We start from the raw sequence: 23,399 nt of genomic DNA, 5'->3' as shown, positions 1-23,399 counted from the left end.
ATCCCCTCCCAAGTTACAGTTAAAATTTCAGATTTACCTCTGTTAATCATTAATCTACTGATTTGTGAATCAGTAACGATAACCATGTCAAATGTGACAGCTGAGCAGAGCTTCTCTAGCCCCAACTGACTGAAAACCTCCCTCCGGTCATTGGAGATAATAATGACAAAAACTGTTCAAAAAATAATATATAGATCTGTTCCGGGTGGACCCCGCCTCTCACCCATTGGTTGCTGGAGATAGGCACAGCCCACTCACGATCCTGCACAGATAAGCAGGTAGAGAAAATGGATGAATGGAATTGATAACCATAATGAATATTATTTATAGTGCACTTAGTAATAGTGTCTCAAAGTGCTACAAAGGTTAAAAAAAGAAGATTAAAAAAATAACAAAAGTTAAATTTAAAAGCTAACATTAATCATAACCTGGAAAAGCTGGCTTTATCAGCTGTCAGCTCCTTCACGACCCCCCTCTGAATCTGAGAAGGAGCCGTACGGTCGACATACAGCAAGATTAATCTCTAAACAGCCGGATTTACCTCCACCAACTCCTCACAACAGCCACTTAACACCAAATATTGCACATCAAGGAAACCTCATAATAATTTAATACACAATAACTGTGCTGTTTTGCTGGAGCCAGGAGCCAGCCCCTCTGCAAATCTGCATGGATAAGCAGGCAAAGAGAATGGATGGATGGATAAATAGCAGAGCCTATTTTGGAACACTGAAGGAGGGAGATAAAATCCCTCTTGCCACAAGATATAGATTTACACTCCAGCCACCCCCCCCCCTCTCCAACCCACTGCTCTAGAGTGAACACATGTCTCCAATAAACAGGGACAGTCCCTGTTTTTAGTTTGCAAATTAAATATTTATCATTGGAAAGCAAATAACAGCAAAGGAGCTGAGAATGAGAAGAATGCAAGTGGAAGTGCTGGTGAGGAGCAGAGACCTGGCGTAGGGGGAGGAGCAGCTGCGAGGAGCCCTAGCCTGGCAACAAGTGGAAAAGAGATTGTAATAAATCCAGAGGACCAAATTAGGACAATTAGGTTTACTTTTTGGACTGTCTCACATATTGAGCTTTGATTGGTGTAGATGTACGTCTACTTATATCAGTGTGACTACTTATAGAGTCACACTGGATTTCACAGGGGGCCCTATGTTAAAAGGGACAAATCCACAAATCGTTTGCAATATAGCCAAGAAGCAATTGAAGAAGTTTTCGGTCTTTTGAAAATATATATAAACAACCACATTCTTCGTACAATATTGAAATAACATCTCTACATTCTCTAGATATACTTACAATTGGAGTCAAGCAAAAAACAAAACTCACAGTCCCTATGACTCAGGAAGAGTCTTATGGAGACCTGAGGCCAATAAATCCCCAGGAAGCAACAGGTTCCCAGCAGAGTGGTACAGAGGCCTTAAAGGGGACATGACAACACATTTTATTTTTCAGAGGTTTTGGGGGTACAGCATGGCAGTCAGCTTTGCTGCTTTGCTCAAAAATGGTCAGATCAAAAAACAGGTTGTCTTTCTACGTAGGTCATATTCTCCAATCAGGGCACACCATCAAGCAAATAGCCCCCCCCCCAAGTAAAGAATAAGTATGATCAGGGTTTTAAAGCTGGGAGGATGGAGGAATAACTGCAGTCTGTTCTATAGTTAATGGTGGTAAATTAAATCAGGGAAGTTTTGAAGAATTGAGAGGAAGACATCAACTGGAGAAAACTGACTTCTTTCGATGTTTGGAGCTCAGAGACTATTTATTGAGGGAAATAAAAAGCTCTCCAACATCATACAGTTTACTTGGCTGGGTGATTAAAACGTACAGAGAGATACAATTCAAGGAAATATCATCATTTTATAAAACTTTAGAGCACATCAGCATCAACTTTATATATAAAAAGTAACTCGAAGAAGAAATTTTTTTTTTAAATGTTATCTGAAAAATGGCATGAAATATATATAAATCGGACGACAACAACAAACCCAAGACCTTGAAGAGAGTTTGGGTGGAAAAGTTTCTCTAGATTTTTCATTACACCCAAGACAGAGTAAACAGACCAGGTCTCACCTCCCATGCTGGAGAATGTGTGAAAACACAGAAGCAAACCATGCACACATATTCTGGGACTGTCACATATTAGAATTATTTTAGAGAAATGTGAATGCACTATCGAAATTAGTTTGAATTGTACCAAAATATTTTAAGATAATGTATCTTGGGGAAAAAAAAAACTTTTGAAGATTTAAGATAATGTAAATTGCCTGCAAAAAAGCTAGAACACGGAACTGGTACCAGAGATCTGCTCCCTTATGTGATAGAATAAATGACTTTCATTATCAGACTAAATGAAGACATCTTTATGAATAAGAGGGAAAATGGACACTGTACGACACCCAGGAAGAGACATGAAGAAATTCATTGCCATTATCAAAGGACGTTCTAGATCATAGACAGTGGCAACTGAGATGTGTTTTTTCTGTTTTTTTTCTTCCATACTTGTTCATCCCCTTTTTATTCTTTCTTGATTGTCACTGTAAGGGGATGTCACATATGTTTTTTTCACTGAAACTGTTAGTACAAAATTCAGGGGAAGAAAAGTTAGTGTGGGCACAAAATTAAACATTGATCAGGTTGGAGGTAATAATTAATGTGGCAGATAAAAGCAATCTCTCCAACCTTAACTCATAAATCAATTAGATCAAACGTACTGTTTGTTTCAATGATTAAAAAGAGCAGCAGCTTCACTGGGTGAATGAGTCTGCAGTTGGAGCCAGGATGCTCAGGTGGATGATTCTAGTGTTTGGTCTTGGACTGGTAAGTACTGTGTGCATTAAAGGTCATGGACTGGATTCCTCCGAAGAGCTAAGACATGCAGCTTTTCTGCTCAAATGTTCTTTTTGAAGAGTTTATACTTTGTTTTATTTTACTTTACAGGCTTCAGCAAAACTGACAGGTGAAACAGGTGGGTTAACCAGAGTTTTCTAATAGTGTTGACTCATAAACTAAGCATAGAAAGTTGCATTTGAGACAAGCTGAATCTCAATTCTGAACATCCTGCTTTTTGCTTTCAATTAATGACTTCACATCAAAAGTGACCATCCTGTGATTTGAATGAGTAATATAGCAGTTAATGGTAACAATGGCTGACACCAACATAATCATAATGTAGCCATACACACACAATGCTACCATACTTTTTAAAGGTTGTAGAGGACTATAGCTGTAACCACTTTACTTTCAAAATCTACAAGACAACACTACTACTGTATTTTCCCCATCCTGTAAACTGACTGCTACCTGTCTTTTTGTCTTTCATATCAATCAACTGGAAAATTTAATTTTTTTTCTAATTATTGTTACTTCTGAACCTCTACGGGAGTGTTTTGTCTGATAGTTTCATGCAGCTGCACAGTAATTTACATTGTTGTGTAAAATGGCTGCCATCTGTCGTTTTTGACTCAAACATTTAAATCTTATCAGTTGCTAAGAACTATTTGCCTGCTTGTTAGGGAAGTGTTGTCGGCGCAATCCACTATTTGAATATTATGTCTAGGCTGTGTTATGTCTGCATGGATTTCATTATAGTTACATAATAACAATAAAGATTCTTGAGACACAAACACACATGCCTGTTCATACACACACACACACACACACACACACACACACACACACACACACACACACACAAGATAGTTTGCAGTAACATCTTTTATACAGGCAGGTCATATCTTTCTGTGAATGCCCAGAGCTAGTCTGTGCTGATTATACATACTGCTGCAGGTCAGTATCACCAGCAGATAAGCAGTATCCGATAGTCATATCTTTATGGCCTAAGTGATCCATCATCCTGTAATTGTTATATATATGTATCATATCACCTTTTCATTTCACTGTGGTTGGAAGACATGATAGCGTTGGAAAAATAACAATTTCACATTGCCTTGCCATACATAAACCACTTTATCATGCATAGTTTGATTACCACATAAAGCAGTCTGCCATGGATATCTTGTATATGTCAAACAATTCTGTAGAATGAGCATTGCAGCTCTCACACCATATGACACGTGCTCCACATGTAACTCAAAATCTGCAGCAATTACTCAAAAATGACATTCCTTGATTTCACACTAGTATCTTCCTTATCCACCTCAGGAGGCTGGAGTCTTAAAAAGGTGTCATCACTCACTGTCTGATTTATTTGGCTAACAATTTTTTGGGGATACTGAAATTTTATTTTCGGATGGTATGTATTATATTAAGAAAAAATTTGACAGTGATGTCATGTCAAAATAATGTATCACGTAATGTGTGAGGTCTACACCACTGACCTCAATATATATGCTCTATTCAGAATTAGAGCACATCCAAAATAAAACTTATACTTCAGAAATGATCTGAACTGACGTTCACAAAAGTCTCGGTTTTCTTGTATGTTTAGTACAAAGTAACATGTTTTTCAAAATGCCAGCATATGTACGTGACAAGTTAGGAAACAGCATCTTCATTTCCTGGCTTTTTCTACGTCTGCAGAAACTGATGTTGATCAGGGCCAAGACTGGGACATCTTTGACATCAATGAAGGTTTGTTTGGGATATCATTATTTGATCTTTCTACTGTCCCTAGATACTGTGCTTCAGCCTTGATCAATAACTACAATCCTTTACAGCCGCTGGCCTGGACCTCCTGCAGGGGGATATTGAGCATGATGAAGTGAGTCAACATGTAATCATGATCATGATCATTCATTTAATGTTTTATCCAAACTTAATTAATTTTTTATGTGTCCTGTCTGGCTGTGTAGCATTAAGAACCGCTGTCTTAATGCTAAAGAAAGCCCAACAGATTTACTTTCACAAGTGGAGCATTACTGCTTTCGCCATAGTGCTCCACTTGATATTTATATGCAAAAAGCTTTAATAAATATTATTGTGGGACTATTTCACATTCAATGGACACAAAAACGGAAAGGGTAAAGAGCAAGAAAGGAAGAGAAAGATGAGACAAAGTGCTAAAAGGGAGAAAAGGTGACAAAAAAAATAAAGTAGAGTAAAAAGAGAGTACAAGATAATATCCTTGAAGTCTGCTTCTACACCTGCAAAGAGAGATATCAAAAGAAGAGCAAAACAAACCGAGAAAGTATTACAGGTACAAACAACCAACGCCTTGATAACTTCACAGAAAAAATCTAGTATTATTTCATGCAAGATGTATAAAATGACAGCCAAAGCTGAATATAGGGTTTATCTATATAGAAGTTAATCCCTGGAAGGCAGGTCCATACTCCAGCATCCAGTGATGTGGAGGAAAGGACTGGGGAGCAACATGCTCTCTCAGGAAGCTAGGTCTTCCGTTGACTCCAATAGCCCCCCCGCCAACTCATCCTGACTATCCTGACCCCCCCCCCCCATAGGAAATTATACCCACCTTCTCTCAAAACTCTATTTTTAATGTAATTTCATTGTATGTTACCTGATACTGTTCAGAATCCAAGTGAATAATGACATCTCAAAAGCAATCACATGACAATCTTTGATGACACCTGCTCTGTACTAATTTCACAACGTAACAAACATCCTCATTCCATTTAGATACCTGGCAGAAACTCCATAATAGGGGATAAATATCGCTGGCCAACAACCGTTCCCTACTACCTGGAGGACAGTCTGGGTAAGATATATTGAAACTGGTAGGCAGTACACATGCACCAGAAACTCATGACATACACTATTTGAATTGTCTTTCCTCTGCTCTTTGTGACATTTAGACATGAACGCAAAGGGTGTAATTCTGAAGGCGTTTGATCAGTATAGGCTAAAGACCTGCATTGACTTCACACAATGGAATGGGGAGGAAAACTACATTTCTGTGTTCAAAGGCAGTGGGTGAGTAAGGCTTGGCTGTTACTTCAATTTAGGCATGCCTTAGTTTACGCTGCATAACCAAACAAGTCAAAAACCAGAGGCATTGCATGAATTATATTATAAATATTTTAGTGAAGGAAATTGTTTATTTACATTTAACTTAGCCCTTTTTAGGGAATAGTGGGCTGCCACTGTATGGAGCATTCTGGGGTCTATGGGTCTTGCTCAGTGACACAGAGTGGCAGCCTGTGGGATACAAACCTGCGAACTTGCAGCTCTAGCCACTAGGCCATCACTCCCCTCATGACATTTTGTACCCTATGTTGAAACTAATAAGGTGGGCCACAATGCTCCCTTGATTGATGCCAGTCGCACACACCTTCCTACGGTATATGATGAAGAAATTCTTAGTTTAACCATCATCTGAAAATGCTCTATTGCCAGTATTTGTCTCTAGTTTCCCTCCCTTACTTTTAATCAACCTCAGTGCTTTTACAGCAACTTCACTTTCTTCACACCCATTAGCATTTCTGTCATCTTTGATCTCTCTCACTGCATTAAGGAGGATAGACTTCTGCAAAGCAAAGTGGATATTGGATCAGCTTAACCTGCTTACTGCCCAACATACAATTAAAAGCTACTTGACATGGCCTGCTAAATTTATTTCAGTTCAATTATCTCAGGATGGTTGCTTTTAAATTGAGCTCTGCAAGCTCGCCCTGTTTCACTTCCTCGTTGCTATCTTCTGGTCATGATAAGAGACCATTTCAGACACAGAATCAGCAGCGGCTACTGTGTGGCCATGTGGCTCAAGATGTTGACTTACTAATACTTTTAAAGTATAATGTTACAGTGGTACTGAACATTTCCACATGTATGCTTGTTATGTAATAATTCATTTGCAAGGCTATACTTACAAAGCATATAAGACATATCTTTTACCGTACCGTTGTAAACTGAACCTATTCTATATATTTTACAATTCCTCTCAGGCTGCGCACCAGTGCTTGATATTCCCTGGGATTTGTTTTTAGTTAGTGCACTAAATTAATTGATTGATAAATGCTTCTTTTTCAAGATAACATGTTTTAAATAGTATTAGATCATTCTCAAACGTCCTTCAAGTTGATCATACAATTGTTAGACCCTGTGTTTGTCATCATTCATTAGTCACTTGCTCTGCTGAATTATGACATTTTTTTATACTTACCATCTCACATTGCAAGATTTCTCTTTTTTGGGGGGAAAAGCATGACTTTTTCCTTCCCCTCTCTACTCTGCCCACCTGGGTTGCATCATTCAATGTTCTGCATGTAACTCAATAACCATTTGTTCCTATTTAAAGTGTATAAAGGTCTTAGAGAACATCCATATGTATGTATTGTATCATCAGTTAGAGTGAATTTCGTTAAAAGAAGGCTGCACAAAAAACAACCCCAGATCAGTTCAGGTCTGGAATGACAAGTGCAGTTGTTAGACCAGGGGTGTCAAACTCATTTCTATATGGGGCCACTTTGGCGTCATGAAGTCATTAAAAGGGCCGGTTGCACGTGTATAGACGATACTTTTCATTTCATAATTTCATTCCAGTTCACACAGTAGTATAAAAAATGCACAGTAACATAAAAGTAGCAACCTTAGGCCCAGTTTATACAGTGTATCTGCAAAAAAAGTTGATATTGGGGTGAGTTACACTTACAGAAGGCACAGATTTAGCCACTTTATACACTTTAAAAGGATATATGCCTCTACTTTATGACATGATGCCTTTTTTTTTTTTTGGCTCTTGAGGGCCGGATTATTTACCTTGACGGGCCGGATTTGGCCCGCGGGCCTTGAGTTTGACACCTGTGTGTTAGACTATCCAGAGACAACAGTGTGTGCATCTTGATTGTTTTTTTTCTCTCTGCAGATGCTACTCTTCAGTAGGTAACCGGCGTGTTGGGAAGCAGGAACTGTCCATTGGTAAAAACTGTGACCGACTGGGAACAGTTGAGCACGAGTTTCTACATGCTCTGGGTTTCTGGCATGAGCAATCCCGAGCAGACCGTGATGACTACGTCAAAATCATCTGGGAACAAATTGAACCCGGTAACATCTTTATTCACAGGAATAAATGAATCAAGGCCATACACATGCTTTTTTTTATCTTCAAGCTGATGTTAGTTTGTTTTTTACCTACATTAAAAAGTGACCAACCAGTGACAGCATTCAGTAACATGGTGGATCCCAGCATGCAACCTAGGCCCAACCTCTATATTAAGATAAAAGGGAAAACAATTCTGTGCACACTTAAAATGACCATGCCTACCAACATCTACCTCTGTCTTGTATAAGAGAGTGAACAATGCATACTCTATATGTGTGGAATTCAAAGTCAGGGTAGACCTTATTTGGTGTGAAATGGACTTTAGATGAAAATGTGTTTATACATATCAGTTCTTAATATTACTGAACTACTAACTAAGAGCATGTGTACTTTTCTTTTCGACAGTGAGTCAATACACTTTTTAGCAATGGTTATTGGACTGTTTCATGGAAGGACTAAAATCTCTTAATTTTTTACTGTCACCAGGAAAGGAGCACAACTTTAAAACATATGATGACACTGTGTCCAGCGCCCTGGGGGTTCCATATGACTATGGCTCTGTGATGCACTACAGCAAGACAGCCTTCAACATCAACTCCAAACCCACCATCGTCACAAAGATCCCACAATTCATTGATGTGATTGGTCAGAGGATGGGATTCAGCGGCAGTGACCTAACCAAGCTCAACCTCCTCTATAACTGCAGTGAGTCATGACATGGTGTCAGCAGAGAACAAGTGGCATAGCTGCCACTAACTTTAAGTATTCAGTTTTAAAGGAGACGTCCTTTTTAAAGCCTTACCTTTCACATTTAAACTTTATATAGCTCCACTTTATATAGACCACTAATCAATAGTGGTCTATATAAAGTGGAGCTACAAAGCTTTGGTCTGAATTTCTCGTTATTATTTCTCCAATTTCTCCTTATTATCTTCACTCAACCCCAATCGTGCCACTATTGTTGTATGCTGGGGGGGGGGGGGGGGGGGGGGGGGGGGGGGGGGGGGGGGGGGGGGGGGGGGGGGGGGGGGGGGGGGGGGGGGGGGGGGGGTTGTAATGAATGGTGTGGAAACCCAACATTCTCACATAGCCACTTGTAGCTTCAGCATCCTTTAGCTTGGACTACAAAATTGTGGCAAAAACAATAAAAATCGCAGATTTGCTAATTTGACCTTGTTTAGAAACTGTTCAGCAAATCCTGTGACATAATTGTTCAAAAAACATAATAGAGGATAAAGAAAATTGAATGGCCCAAAAAGTATGACCCACCGCCCCACCCCAAAAAAAAAATACCTAAAAAAAAAATAAAGGTACCTATGCAGCATCTTGACAGACTACATTCAACTTTTTTTTTTCATTACATTCAACTTTTCTGCATTCCTAGAGAGTAAATGGTAATGAGTGGTGTAGGTGGTGGGAGACAAACATCACTGTGGCACAAAGTCAGTTATTATTCATATTATCTAGTGTAACTCTGTCTTTGTGTTTTTGCCATTGTCACGCCCACATTTCCTCATTGTGGGACATTAAAGGTATTTCCATTCTATCCTACTTTGTTCTATTCTATTCCTGCCTTTATACTAAACCAAAATGGAAAAAAATGGAGCAGCTACAAATGAAAGAGAAATGTAAGATAAGTTGGTTTATCATGCAACCTGATGCTGACACACAATGATGATCTCAGGCTTTTCAATCTGTCAGCTGTCAGGAAGCTGTGAATATCTTAGCTACAACACAGGCATGCAGAAACTAGAGATGACAATAGGTATTCTATCCCACTCTATTAAAAAGATTAGCATCTCTCCTCAGTTAAATAGTAGAAACTTATCCAGGCCTTAGGACTGAGTATTAGAACCTGGGTAGATAAAAGAAAATAAATTGACCACAAAGGAGTATATTTCTCTAAAAAATTTGCATACATTTTTTTTTGAATTTCTCGTTTATCTACAATGGCCTAAGACTCTCCCGTAGTTTCCAGCTTTCAGCTCTGTTCAGTTTAACCTTTTGTCCTTTGAGCACAAATGTATCAGTAGATTTAGTTTTGCTGATCATTGAGATCTACTGCAGTGAAGTGTCAGCATGGAGACGTAAACAGCCTGTTGTTTCAGTCAACCCTTCCATGTGGCTAAAATAAAAGACCTGACAACATAGCAGATCAAAGGTGCCCTCATTCAAATCTCTTAGATAAGCAGGGTTCTCAGACATTTATTGGTTGTTGATAAATTGTTGTAGATTATTGATGATCAATCTGAATGACAGCCATTTAAATATAACCTGTGGTTGCATTTTACTTTTGGAACAGCAAACATGCTTAAATCGAAGGCAACCGATCTGGTGGCTCGCACTTGAAGTGACAAAGACTCCTGGATAGGCATCAAAACATTTTCAGAAAGAACTGAACGAAATTCCGGATTCCCCCCATTCAAGCCTGTTTGCTGTTGCGATGACCCGGATAGCTGAGAATTTGCACAAGCATTTTACTTTTCTTTTTTTCTAGAATTACACAAAAGCCAGCATTTGCAGCATTTGTGGTAAATAGGGGGAAATGTGCTTTAGAAAATAATAAAGTGAACAGAAGGATTATTTGATGAAAGGAAGCAGGTTAGAGTGTTATGTAATAACCCAGGATCCCCTGAAGCTCAGGTGTATCATAATGAACATGGACTGAGATGGTACAAACAAGGCATAAAGCCCCAGTCCAAAACTAACACCAACAATATCAACTAAAATTGTCTCATGGACAAGCTGAGATAAGAGAATAATAAAAAATGAACTACTGGCACAGGGTGACAACGATAATGCTTGCAGGAGCCAATACAATAATCTCAAACCTAAGAACACTGTGCCAATAGCTAAGCATAGTTGTGGAAGCATCATGCTGTGGGATTGGTTTTCATTCCTTCTAGTAATAGTGAATTGCACAAAGTCAATAAATCACAAAGATAGACAACTATCAGCAGATTCTTCAATGTATTGGAAAACACAGTATGTGGATATGCCAGAAAAAAAAACCCATCCAATTACAATAAGTTCTAAGAGTTCTAATACGATGGAGTGGCACAATATCCACGTAGGAAGAAGCCTGTGAATGACTACAAAAGACATGAGGTTTCTCTGGAACTTCCTGAAGAACATTTAACCAGACTGAGGGGACTGAATAAAAAGACATACATGGATGTGATGTAGAGTTCCTTGATATAGCTGAGACTGCTTCTTCTCCACAGCTAAATCCTCCACCTTTGTGGACAGCTGTGATTTTGAGGAGGAGAACATTTGTGGGATGATTCAGGATTCTGACACAGCCATGTGGGAACAGCGTGGCTCTGTGACCGGAGGGCCTCAGACTGACTTTACCAACATGGGACAATGCAAAGGTGAGCTTCTGGTCATCATAAACGGATTGTGCTGCTTGGCGTTGAGCCTCAGGACTGTTCAGATATTATTCAATGGACGGGTTCCATAGATAGAAATAATGATATTAACGTTTGGGAAAATGTAACACAAAACATGGCTTGAAAGCATTTATGGGAACATTGTGTGTCCTACTCATTAGCGTTTTATCTTTGCCCTTGGTATCAATCATCTGAAATGCTGGGTGGGGTGATTTACAACAGCCAAAGTACAGACGAGAGTGGAACCTTGCTGATACAGATTTTTCAAGATAAACATTATCAGTTAGAAATTAAACGGTCAGTTGTGTGTTGGAAAAATAACAATGCTCTCTCCTCAGCCCTTTGGTACTTCTGGCCAATCCGATTTAGCCATTAGCGGATGCTTTTGTTGTATAAACAGGTGGTCTTCCTGGTTGTTGTCCTGAATGTCTGAGACAGAAAAACACTTGGTGACCTGAAAGGTGCTCTTGAAATAAAGCTCTGTTTTAAATCTTTACCTATTGTTGAATCATGTAAATCATGAACGAGCAAAATAAGAGCAATTTGCACATCTTTTTTCTTCAAGTTGTCGCAGAGAGATATTTCGGTGGCCAACAGAACCAGCCAGATGTCTTGTTTCACTGACATAGTTTCCTCTTTTGAGATGAGGCTTCACATTTCAGAGCGCCTTTTCAAGACATGCTTCACAGTTTGTGTGAAGTATTTACTGGTGGTTGTCTTAACATTGCACAAAATCATGTCATTACTAATAAAAGCATAGTGTGGTGGAAACCGCACATAGGGAGCACATCCTCTGTCTGGGAAAGAAACCAAGAAACAAAAATAAAGAAAAAAAATGAAATGTTTGTTCAAGAAAGAACAAATGAAAGTTAAAAAAAGTTAATCCTCTAATATAACTCAAATGAGTACAGATCAAATTTTATATCTTACATGCAATAGTACCCTTTGATACCTTATTATCTTTTACATTTCTGTTTAACACTGCGATAGACTGGTGTCCTGTCCAGGGTGTACCCCACCTCTTGCCCACTGTCAGCTGGAGATAGACACCAGCACCCCTCACGACCCCAACAGGGATAGAGCGTATAGGAAAATGGATGGATGGATGAATTTCTGTTTAACAGAGTTCCTGTCCCCTCTGTATTGTAGTCTTTTCCTTCCTCCGCTAGATGGCGTCCTGTAAGCATGGTGGCTGGGTGAAGCACAGCTGTTTTCCATCTGACCTCATCAGCAGGAGGAGAAGAGGAGCAGAGTGTTGCCTCACAGTGGTCCTTGCCTGCTCACTCCTGATCCAGTCCTGGCTCACTTTCCCAGCGCCCAAACTCACCTACGAGCCTTTCAGAAGACCCACTGGTTCTTCAGTCTTAGCTGGCAGCCTCCTGGTCTCTCAGTCCTCCTGCAATCGCATCCTGCTCGCCCTCCACCGTGCTTCCCCTCTTAAAACTAAGATTAATTTGTAAACTCACCAGCTTCCTGGAACAGACCTCTCTCATTCCTCCCTGGCAGATTTCCACCTCCACCCCGAGTCTCTGCTGCGCCGGCTCAAGCTTCCATTCCCTGATTCCTGACTACTGGCATTACTTCTTCAAAGAATGCGTTGTTCTCCTGAGTGTGTTCTGCATGTGGGTTAAATCAATTGGTTAAACCATGACAGTTCCTCAAATATGTGATTGTAGACCCAGAACCTTGACGATGAGTACATTTTCTCTTTTTCTCTCTGTCATGTTTAAGCCTGCTGTGTTTGAGACACTGGCTTCGAAGACAGGTTTGGCTGTACCCAACAAACTTCTTGGTCAGAAAGGGGGTCCCGTTGAGACTACAATTGACTACAATTTCCCAGAGTGGGAAAAATTGAAGCATCCACCCTCGGCGGTTCCATCTGGACACCACTACCCACATAACTGGCTACAAACTGCCGTGTTTAGATATGCAAGCCAACATATACACGTCTCTCCCTTAACATGGACGTGTTAACACAAACAACAATGGCGCAGACTTTGGAGTTACGGTCGTGTTTCAGACGCTATTCAATTTAACGCATTTTATCCTCTACACCTCTTTTCTCTCTCCCGCATTTATTGTTTTTGCCCTGCTCTTCTTCCTTCTTTAACTTTGCAGCAGTGTTACCGCACCAATCATAGGCATGACATTGGTATTATGACGCCTATTAAAGCTATAGTTGGTAATCCTATTCAGAAACACTTTTTGTTATACTGGGTGAAATGGTCCTTCCATCTGGACAGCAGTCAATATGTTATGTATTCAGAAAAAGGAGGCTAAAAGAATTTGATCTCTGTGAAAGTTGCAGGCCAGTAAAAACTATGACCAATTTTGATAAGTATCTTTCCATGCGGACCAAATGAAAGAACCAATTAGATGCCTTCATGTCCGGTCCTACCCACGCCCCCCTCTGTCCGTCAAGTTCGGAGACTGCTCACACCCATCCATCCAAAGGTTTTGGAGCTAATCGCACAAACAGGTCAATCTTATGCCTCTTCTCCATCTACCTTGTCTACCTCACACCATACCATTCTACTTGCCCCGCCCCAGTTCCACTCCACTGTAAACCTTTTGTTTTCAATTGACCCGAGAGTTGGTGAACCCCTCCTGGGGGTTGAGGCTTCAAATTATGTCTCAGAGCGTCAGAGCATCTTGTGCTGCACCTCATAACTGTTCGGCTGAGAACGCATGCCGTCATTAGGGTTAGATGTCCCTATCTAAGGAAAGCCCTCCCCTCGTTGTTGGACCTAGAGATGCATTTGTTAGGCTGTTTCTCAGATAATTGTAAGTAATCCATTGCATCCCTTGTAGTAATTAGTCGGCAAATGGCATTTTTTTCCTTCTCTTGGGTGACTGGCTGGCTGGCTACACCCACAGCATATCAGGGGTGGCTGGCGGGCCACGCCCATGGCCAATCACTGACCAGAAGTCTGCTCACGTAAGAGCTCTACTCCACTCAGCTACCACCGTACTACCTTCTGAGACACAATTCTCCCATTTTAGCAGTGGTTTAGAAAGGTTGCATCAGAGACCTTAAGTTGTAGCTTTGAGGAATGTATTAATAGAAACAATTAAGCCTGTTCTTTTCTTTCACTCTCTTTATAAAGTGTGTCGTTTGGTGGCTGCAGATCAAAATGATTGAAGGGAATCATTAAAACCTACTGTGCCAGTGAGGTGTTTTGGTTGTGAAATATTACCCATATAATATAACTTGCTATTTAAAATACTGACTGGCTATCTGGATGTCATTTTAAAGCTGAGAGCTCTGATATAACTTTTTTTTTGGCTATGTCTGCACAGGAAAAGGATACTTCATGCATTTCAGCACCAAATCTGTTGAAGCGGGTGAGAGTGCTTCCCTTGAGAGTCGTTGGCTTTACCCCAAAGCTGGAGCTCAGTGTCTGCAGTTCTTCCTCCATAACACCGGAGCAGCTGATGATGTTCTGAACATATGGGTCAAAGAGTATGACCCAGACAGCCCCAGCGGTAAACTCAAATTATTCAAGAGCATTTCAGGTGAGAAATCACTTCTTTCAAGCAACATGCATGCATACTGTATGATTAAGAAATTTGGGATTGTGCTGACATCTTGTGGTAAACCCATTAGTGCGATCAGACCTGATCCAAGTCACCAGTTTAAACACAAATTTAATAAAGATCTGTTACAGTTGATGTTTAGAATGAAGAAAATATGGATTTAGTGAAAAACATCATTGGTGTTTCTGTTTCTATCACAGGGGGGGTCATGGGCTCCTGGGAGCTGCATAATGTCAACCTGAATGTGACTCAGAAGGCCCGGGTGGTTTTTGAGGGGGTGAGGGGAAAGAGTCCATCCCATGGAGGTTTCTCTATAGATGACATCAACCTGTCATCCACACAATGTCCTCAGCACATCTGGCACATCCGCAACATGACCAACCTGCTGGCCACCACACCAGTAGGCAGGAAACTGTACAGCCCTCGCTTCCTGTCACCATCGGGTTACTCCTTCCAGGTAACCAGAAAAACAGTTCAGATGTTTAATCCTCTGCTGAATTCTGCACAGATCTCAATCTGTACAAACTCTGGATGCAACCTCTATAAGCATTGAGTGGTGTTTCTTTTAGTTCTAAAACTTTAGAGAACAAAACCAAAAAGGAAAAAAGATTCTTGTGCCCCCTCAGTAGTAAAATGAGTAAAATAGAATAAATAAACATATATAACTATATTTACCTCAGAATTTGACCATTTTGGAAGAACTTGATCTTCTTTCACTTTGTCGTTTTAATAAACTGAGAATTATAAGCAGTGTTTATGTAAAGCATCTCCACTGGGCTAAGATCCAGTCTTTGGTCTTTGTAACAACCTCACTGCATTGTTTGACAAGTAGAATTTGAAATTCGATAGAATGTCTATATTTAGATGCTTTTCTATTAGCCACTTTTCCATTGCTTGTGAAAAGCCCAGCGAGCGTTTCGATACAGAATTACTGGGGTAATTTCAGATTTCAGGGGCTTTAGTCTCACAGATGAAATGCCGTGCTCTGAGGTAAGACTTTTCACCTGGGGCTGTTGACGGGGCAGGGTTATGTGCAGCAAAGCAAGGCTCTTCACCACCAGGAGCAGTAAGGAGGTGAGTGTACAAATGTGTTCATCTTATACCTTTTATGTGTCACAAAAGAAAAACAGAGAAAACATCCACCCCAAAACCTTATTTGTGCAGTCAGTTCATCAACATTATGAGCGTAGTTTGAATCTGCTTTCAGAGCAGCAGAGCTCAGTTTATGGGCCGATCTGCTCGCTGATCTAACCGGGCAGCTGGATGGGCAAACCCATTATTGCAGCGTTTAGTTGGCAAGGCACCCTGGGATTTCTCCCTAGCTCCTAGCTGTTTGCTGTGACTGAAAGTGGATATAAAGCGTCTAGTACAGGCGTGTCAAACTCCAGTCCTAAACAGGCTGGAGTTTGGACTGGAACTCCAGGTGTCCTGCTACTTTTACGTGTGTCCCTGGTCAAACACAACTGAACCAAATGGCTGAATTTCCTCCTCAACGTGCAGTCAAGTTCTCCAGAGTTCTGCTGATGACCTGATTATTAGACTCAGGGAAGCAGAGAAACATAAAAGTTGCAGGACATCAGTCCTTGAGGGCTGGAGTTTGTGACCCCTGGTTTTGTAGGTTTGCGTTAAATAACTGCAACTACCAGAATATATAAACATGTATTAGTAAAGCAACAACTCTGGGCAGATGCTGGTTGATAAAAAATTAAATGTGATATAATTATTTAAACTTTTCCTGCTTGTGGATTCAGTGCAACTTAAGGAATAATGGAAGCTGCTCATTATCTACAGTTATTTAGCAGTTGAAACAAAAAGAATGTTTTACCTAATAGTCGTTTTATACACCTAAAAGAGTTACAAGAAAGGATGGATACCATATACAGGAGGAGAACAAAAAGGGGCATTTGTGTGGTCTAGAAAACAGTGGTTAGATAAACTCACTTTTTTAATTTCCAAAAGTCAAAGTTTATTTCTAAAGCACTTTTCAACAATCCATATGGTGCACAAAGTGATTTACAATTTAATATGCAAACAAAAAGATGTCAAGATGAAATAGACAAAATGTATATGAAAATAACAGGACAAAAAGAGATAAAAACTTAAAAAATGCATAACAGAACAATTCAAAGCAGTTCTAAGTGCTATATAGAGAAATCCATCCATCCTCTTCCTCTTATCCGGGGTCGGGTCGCGGGGGTAGCAGCTTCAGTAGGGAGGCCCAGACGTCCCTCTCCCCGGCCACTTGGGCCAGCTCCTCAGGAGGAATCCCAAGGCGTTCCCAGCCGGGAGACATAGTCCCTCCAGCGTGTCCTGGGTCTCCCTCTGGGCCTCCTCCCGGTGGGACGTGCCCGGAACACCTCTCCAGGGAGGCGTCCAGGAGGCATCCTGACCAGAGGCCCGAGCCACCTCAACTGGCTCCTCTCAACATGGAGGAGCAGCGGCTCTACTCTGAGTCCTCCCCGGATGACTGAGCTCCTCACCCTATCTCTAAGGGAGAGCCCAGACACACTATGGAGAAAACTCATTTCAGCCGCTTGTATCCGGGATCTAATTTTTTCGGTCACGACCCAAAGCTCGTGACCATAGATGAGGGAAGGAACCCTTTGTCCCTTTGTGTTGGAAACCTGAGATGACAGAAAGTTAAAAATAAGATCTGTAAAACTGACCTCAGACACCGAGCGCTACAGTGTTTCTGTAATACCGAAACAACAAGGAGTAGAAGGACATCCATATTCATTACTTTCACGTGTTTATATCACAGTGTTTGGGAGTGATATTTTAAACTTCGCAATTATAAAAGAGGTTATTCAACATGATTAACCCAATAACAAACTTTACTGCACAACAAAGCTTTTACAAAGATAAGGCCCAGTTATTGGGTTAGGTAATTGTAAAGCTCCGTTAAGACACGTTGAAGAAATGACAAAAGAATATAGATTAGAAAATAATTAACATTCTTCTTTAGAGCTGCAAAAAAATTATTCCTATTAAAAGTGGTAGCCCATTTATCTCCATATCTATGTTGTTTTCAGGTGGGTGTGTACCTTAACGGCGTAAGTAGCCGTCCCGGGTACATGGCTACCTACTTGCACCTAACCTCAGGCCCCAATGACCACAGCCTGAAGTGGCCGTGTCCATGGCAGCAGGCTACCATTGCCCTGATGGATCAGCAGTCGGATATCAGACAGCAGATGAACATGCACCGCATGGTGACCACCGACCCCAACAAGATGTCCTCAGATGGTATGAGAGTGGTGATGCTGGGAGCTGATTAGATGCAGTTTCAATAAGCTGCTTCGCCAACCTATCCCCTGTTGCTCTTAGGTACTGAGTATTACTGGGATGACCCCAGGAATGTGGGATCTAAGGTAACCATGTCTGATGGCACCTCGTACTATCGAGGACCCGGCTATGGGACCAGCACCTTCATCACACACAGCAGACTGATGAGCAGGAAATTCATCAAAGGAGATGACGCCTTCTTCCTCCTAAGTCTGGAAGGTGGGGAATCTTTTTGTCCTTAGACGATTGAAGAGGATGAGGACGGCACACGTAAGACCTGAAAAATGTGTAACCGAAGGCTTTACATGATGAGGTTTTAAAAAGCTTTTCATTTTATTGCATTTATTTCCGTCAGGAAACAGTGGTTTTCAACAAAATCCCAGATTACATAAACATTGGTCTGTCCTTTAGAAAATGCTTGTTACAGAAGAGTTTCTCAATTTGTTTTGTTGTTAACGGGAGAGTCTAAGAACTTCTAATTGGTAAGCCACATGTTTCCTTGCAACTCAAACATGACAGAGAATGTGGCTCAATTTCTTTAAGCCACAGGAACCCATTTTTTTTAATCATTTTCATGACAACTATAAAAGACTATTGTCATGACAACTATCTGGCAGAATAAACACCGTCCTTCAATCAAAAACCAAAACATGTTTATTATTTCTCAACTCCACTGGGACTTTAATTTGGACTGTGTGGTTTGGTCAGACGAGATTTAGATTGAGCTTTTCTTCAACAAACACCTCAGGTGGTTTTGACCTTATTGGAATATGTGGAAAGTCCCATCTTTAGCAATAGTGCCAACAAATGTTCTACATCTGTAGCTATTAAGCCATATGAGCCAAAACATAATGACCAGCTTGCTATGCAGTTAGTTTTGTGTCTCATGCAGCAGTTCTGTGCAGTAGTTCATAATGATCAATGGAACAAGGAAGCCGAACCAAATCACTGCCTATATGTCTCTAAAGTGGTCTAAGATCTCCAGTAATCTTTAAACTAACCTAAGCTCCTTTCTTGTTTTTTTTATACTGACCTAGACATATCTGGACTACTGGTTCCTCGCCCTCTGCCCCAGTCTGCAGCTCGCTCTTCTATCAGAGCAGAAAACCAACCGGCTCCACAGGAAGCAGCCAGTGAGGTCGCTGTGGCTGTGGGAGCATGTGTAGCGGTAGCCATGATGATCATTGCCATGATGGTGGGCACTGTCTGGAGGCTGAGGAGGAGGAGGGGACAACATGGGAGCAGTGACAGCATGGTCGTACAGGACACGCCTGGCTTCACGGGCAGTGTGAGTTACACAGTCGGCACAAATCTATACAAGATATACATTCAAAGTATTCATGCCCCTTATACTTTTCCACATTTGCCACTTTACAAACTGACAATAGACTGAAATTTAAAAGACGCTACGTTATGTCAGCCACACTTTTCACTGTTAAGTGGGGGAAAATATTTGAAAACCTTTCCCCTCCCTCTTCACAGTTATGCACTTCTTGTGTTGCTCTGTCAGATCATAAAGTAGCAATAAAAGAGTTTTTGGAGTAATATGACAAAATAGTCTGAGGGGTGTGAAAACCTTTCCAAGGCACCGTTCCACTGCAGTTCAGGCCACATTGTCTCTTCTGAGCCGATGAGTTTATTGGTGTGAGTAAAATCATCAGTGAACGTTTTCTTTTCCCACTACAGGAGCATCCAACCAGCAACTTAGCTTCTCCTACAGCTACTCCATGATGGCCAGGAAAAGAAATAAAAGGCATCCCCTGACCAGACAACCTGGCTGTCTGATTAACAGGCTCTCACAATGGAGCGTCTACTTTATTGGCATCAAATAAAATCTTTGACAGCAGCTGTCTTCAACTTCTTCATCATCCAGTCCAGCTTCCTTGTTGTCAGGGAGACAACACTTCAAACTAGAAAATAGCATTTTCATTAAATCAAGAACCATTTGAGCTGCTCAGACAGCCTTCTGACATATGAATAAAGGGTTTTTGTGTGTCTTAAATGGTTTTCCGAGCACGTCCCAATGTCCCCGAGGTTTCAGGACGGAAATGGTCTAAAATATGGCGGATATTTAAACAAGAAGAAAAAAGGAGCAAACGAAATAAAGAACCAATCACAAAGAATGAAGTCAGAAGTTTTATTGTGATATTCTCAAACAGCATGAGTGCCATAGTTTACACAAATGGAGGGCTGTAAAACGGATAGAGTCACACAGTTTCACACATGCTGCGTGTACATTGCATTCAATGAGCCTTGTCCATTGTGCTTCACTTTAAGTTTCAAAACACGAAGAAACAACCTTTTAACCCGTGGGACGTTCAAGAAGAGTTTCAGAAAGAAAAAAAAAAGTTTCACAGGGAACACTAATCCCAAATAAAGAGCCAAGATCATTCCTGCTCTTCTTCAGAACAATCACGGAGAGGAAGACTTCCATCATAAAAGGCAATGATTGATCTACAGATTGTCTCATCACTTTCTTGGATGATCCAGACATTTTTGAGTTGCTAACACTCAGTAACAACAATGTGCAATTCCTCCCTTAATTCTCACCCTTTTGGTTTGATCCAGCTGAGAGCTTTTAGTATGGAGAGGATTTAGTATGTGTTGATCCTTAGAGCTTTGCTGCTTTTTCCTCTTCTCTGACATATTAGTTTGTCAAAACCAAGGTAAAACACACTTTAGAGCATTTGATTTATTACCAACATATTAAGGCAGGAAACAGGTGTTTAGGGCTGTGCAAATCAAGATTTCAAATGGCCTTTAAAGAACACTCATAAACAACTGTCCCCAAATATTCTCTTCCCATAAACATTTCAGCCTACACAGGATCATTGCTTTGGTGTCTAACCAAAAAAATAAAATAAAAAAATCACATGTTACACTGAACGTAAAGAGAAACATTATTGTGCAACACTCTATGTTTCTTTCATCTCATTTTGCATCACATAAAATCCCAGAAGAGTAGAGAGCTGAAAAACTCCAGCTAGAACCACTGCCTGCTGTTCTTTACCTGCAGCTCATCACTTTCACTCACTGTGTGTAAGAGATAAGACTGGACATGGATAATAGAAAAAATGTAACATCCTCCACTTCATATGAGGAGGTACACACAGCATCAGGTTTACACACACACACACACACACACAAACAATGTTTGTATCTGCTGACAGAAGTACGCCTAGAAAATGCTACACAATATAAAATAGACACACCATCAGTGCACAACCCTAGTGAGCGGTTGGGATTTTATAGGGCAAGTTGACACAAAGTAGAGCATAACCATACTTGGTTTTCAATTTCAGTCATTAAATCTCAAACCTATCAAGTCGTGGCCATCCACCTAAAGCTACACAAGTAGATCATTGATCAGAGCAGCTGTCATAAGGTCTGTGGTAAGCTGAAGCAGCAGCAGATATCCACAGCTCAGGTGGAAGCAACCCACTGGTGGGGAAACTACAATGGTGGATGCTCCTGGTTCTTTAGGGCCAGTGTCCCCGCTCCAACACACCCCAACCAATAGCTGGTTTATTTCCTTTGGCTGTCACCAATTCTGCAGGAAGCTGCTAATGAAAAGTTTGATTCCGGCTTGTTCCATCAGGGAAGCATCAAACATGTGGGACACTGACCCTCGAGGACCAGGATTGCCTACATCTAGCAAAGGGGATAAAGACACGCCCCTAAAGACTTCCAGCTGTATGACAGAATAAGGTGGTTCCACAAAGTATTTCTCCCTCCTCACAATTATGCACTACTTTGTGTTGGGATGTCCTCTAAAGTCTCAACAAAGTACAACATGTCTTTCTGCAACGCACTTTGATAGGCAAGAATTAAACCAATCGGCCTGCATGCACTACCTCTTTACCAGTCACACACCCAGTGTTAGCGGTATGAAGTAAACACTAAGCAACACTATGTTGGTGCCTGACAGACACAGTGATGTCTCCACCACACCCTGTGCGTTGTCAGTTTTCTGACTCGAAAACATTGGGAGTTGGTTTTTGGTGGCCTTCCCACAGAAGGGGTGTGTGATGGAAGAGATTCCATGTTATAATAAGCTACAGCAGGCAGTCTGGGAGAACCAGGGATCTCCAATTAGGAGGAGTAATGCAGAACCTCTGGTTTTCAGTACTTTCTTCCTTCTTTCATCTTTTTGGGGTTAACATGAAAGATCAGAATGTGTGAAGCTGGATTTTAATACTATTAATCCAACCACATGCATCAAGGACTGATTTGCATCCTGAACCACAGATGCTTATTACATGGGGCTAAAATTGGAGACATTTTAAGGCATGAATGGATTGTTTTAATGTTATATTGGAAGATGGAGTTACGTCTCAACATTGAGACAAAGATGAGTTTCCCTTTAAAAGCTATTTAAAAGGAAGGATTTAGTAAACCCAATTTTAAGAGATCTATGGACAGAAAACTCTCAATGATCGTTGCTATATTGTCTTTAATGCGTAACGAACTGACATTTTTACAGAAGCCCAGGAAGGACAAACCTGTCAACCTTTTGCAATCATCACAACTTTCCTACACATGTAGGAAGTAGGTCAAGGTAGGAAGCAATCAGTATTGGTTGCAATACAGAACTTAAGCCACTAGATGTCCCTAGTACCCCCCCCCACACACACCTTACCTTTAAACACAAGCTTCACATTAAGGGCTAGTTTGGTTTTGAAAGTGATTTTATCCCTTTGCTTTAGTGCCTTGTAACTGAATTAGCGTGGCTCAGTGTGTGTAGAAACCTGCTCATCACTTTAACACCTAGCACATCCCAAGCATGCGGTGTGAGACATTAGTCAGCACTTGTAAAACTGTAAACCACTGTAGAGGGCAGCAGGAGCAATTTCTCAAACGTTCCTTCGAACTCATACGTACGTAAACTTGCAAAACTGCTGCGTTTTGCCTGTTTGAGCAATTCTTGGCAACAGAGCTGCAAAGCTTCAAGACCTGCAAGTTTTCTATCACACCACCTCCAGAGGAGAGTCACGATTCATCCAGAATTAAGAACACAAAGTTGATATAAGGGCTTAATGTGTCCCGTTACACAAATGATCTCCTTTTTGTTCTGAAAACGAACAGAAAAGGCGATGAGCCCCGCCCCCTCATCTGCATCTCCACCCTAAAGAAAACCGACACACCTAAAAAGCCTTGCTTTGATTGGGTGAACGATGTTGCATATTTTCAATACCATCTGTTGCCACGCCGTG

At 40.9% G+C, this 23,399-nt stretch overlaps 1 protein-coding gene across 1 annotated transcript; it reads left to right on the top strand.

Annotated features, from left to right (window-relative positions):
* The first annotated feature begins 84 nt into the window (after window positions 1–84).
* On the top strand, window positions 85–20,309 carry mep1b (meprin A, beta). Its single transcript, XM_021322930.2, has 16 exons — window positions 85–93; window positions 240–278; window positions 2,953–2,980; window positions 4,555–4,605; window positions 4,692–4,735; window positions 5,614–5,692; window positions 5,790–5,907; window positions 7,799–7,977; window positions 8,462–8,680; window positions 11,200–11,349; window positions 14,668–14,883; window positions 15,105–15,361; window positions 17,937–18,147; window positions 18,229–18,405; window positions 19,224–19,474; window positions 19,873–20,309. Exons 1-16 carry the CDS (start codon window positions 85–87, stop codon window positions 19,915–19,917), a joined length of 2,073 nt encoding a protein of 690 aa, XP_021178605.2. The 3' UTR covers window positions 19,918–20,309.
* The last annotated feature ends 3,090 nt before the right edge of the window (window positions 20,310–23,399 follow it).

This window comes from Fundulus heteroclitus, chromosome 9, assembly GCF_011125445.2.
Source record: "Fundulus heteroclitus isolate FHET01 chromosome 9, MU-UCD_Fhet_4.1, whole genome shotgun sequence".
Classification (NCBI taxonomy): domain Eukaryota; kingdom Metazoa; phylum Chordata; class Actinopteri; order Cyprinodontiformes; family Fundulidae; genus Fundulus; species Fundulus heteroclitus.
This window is presented reverse-complemented; position numbering and strand designations above follow the sequence as displayed.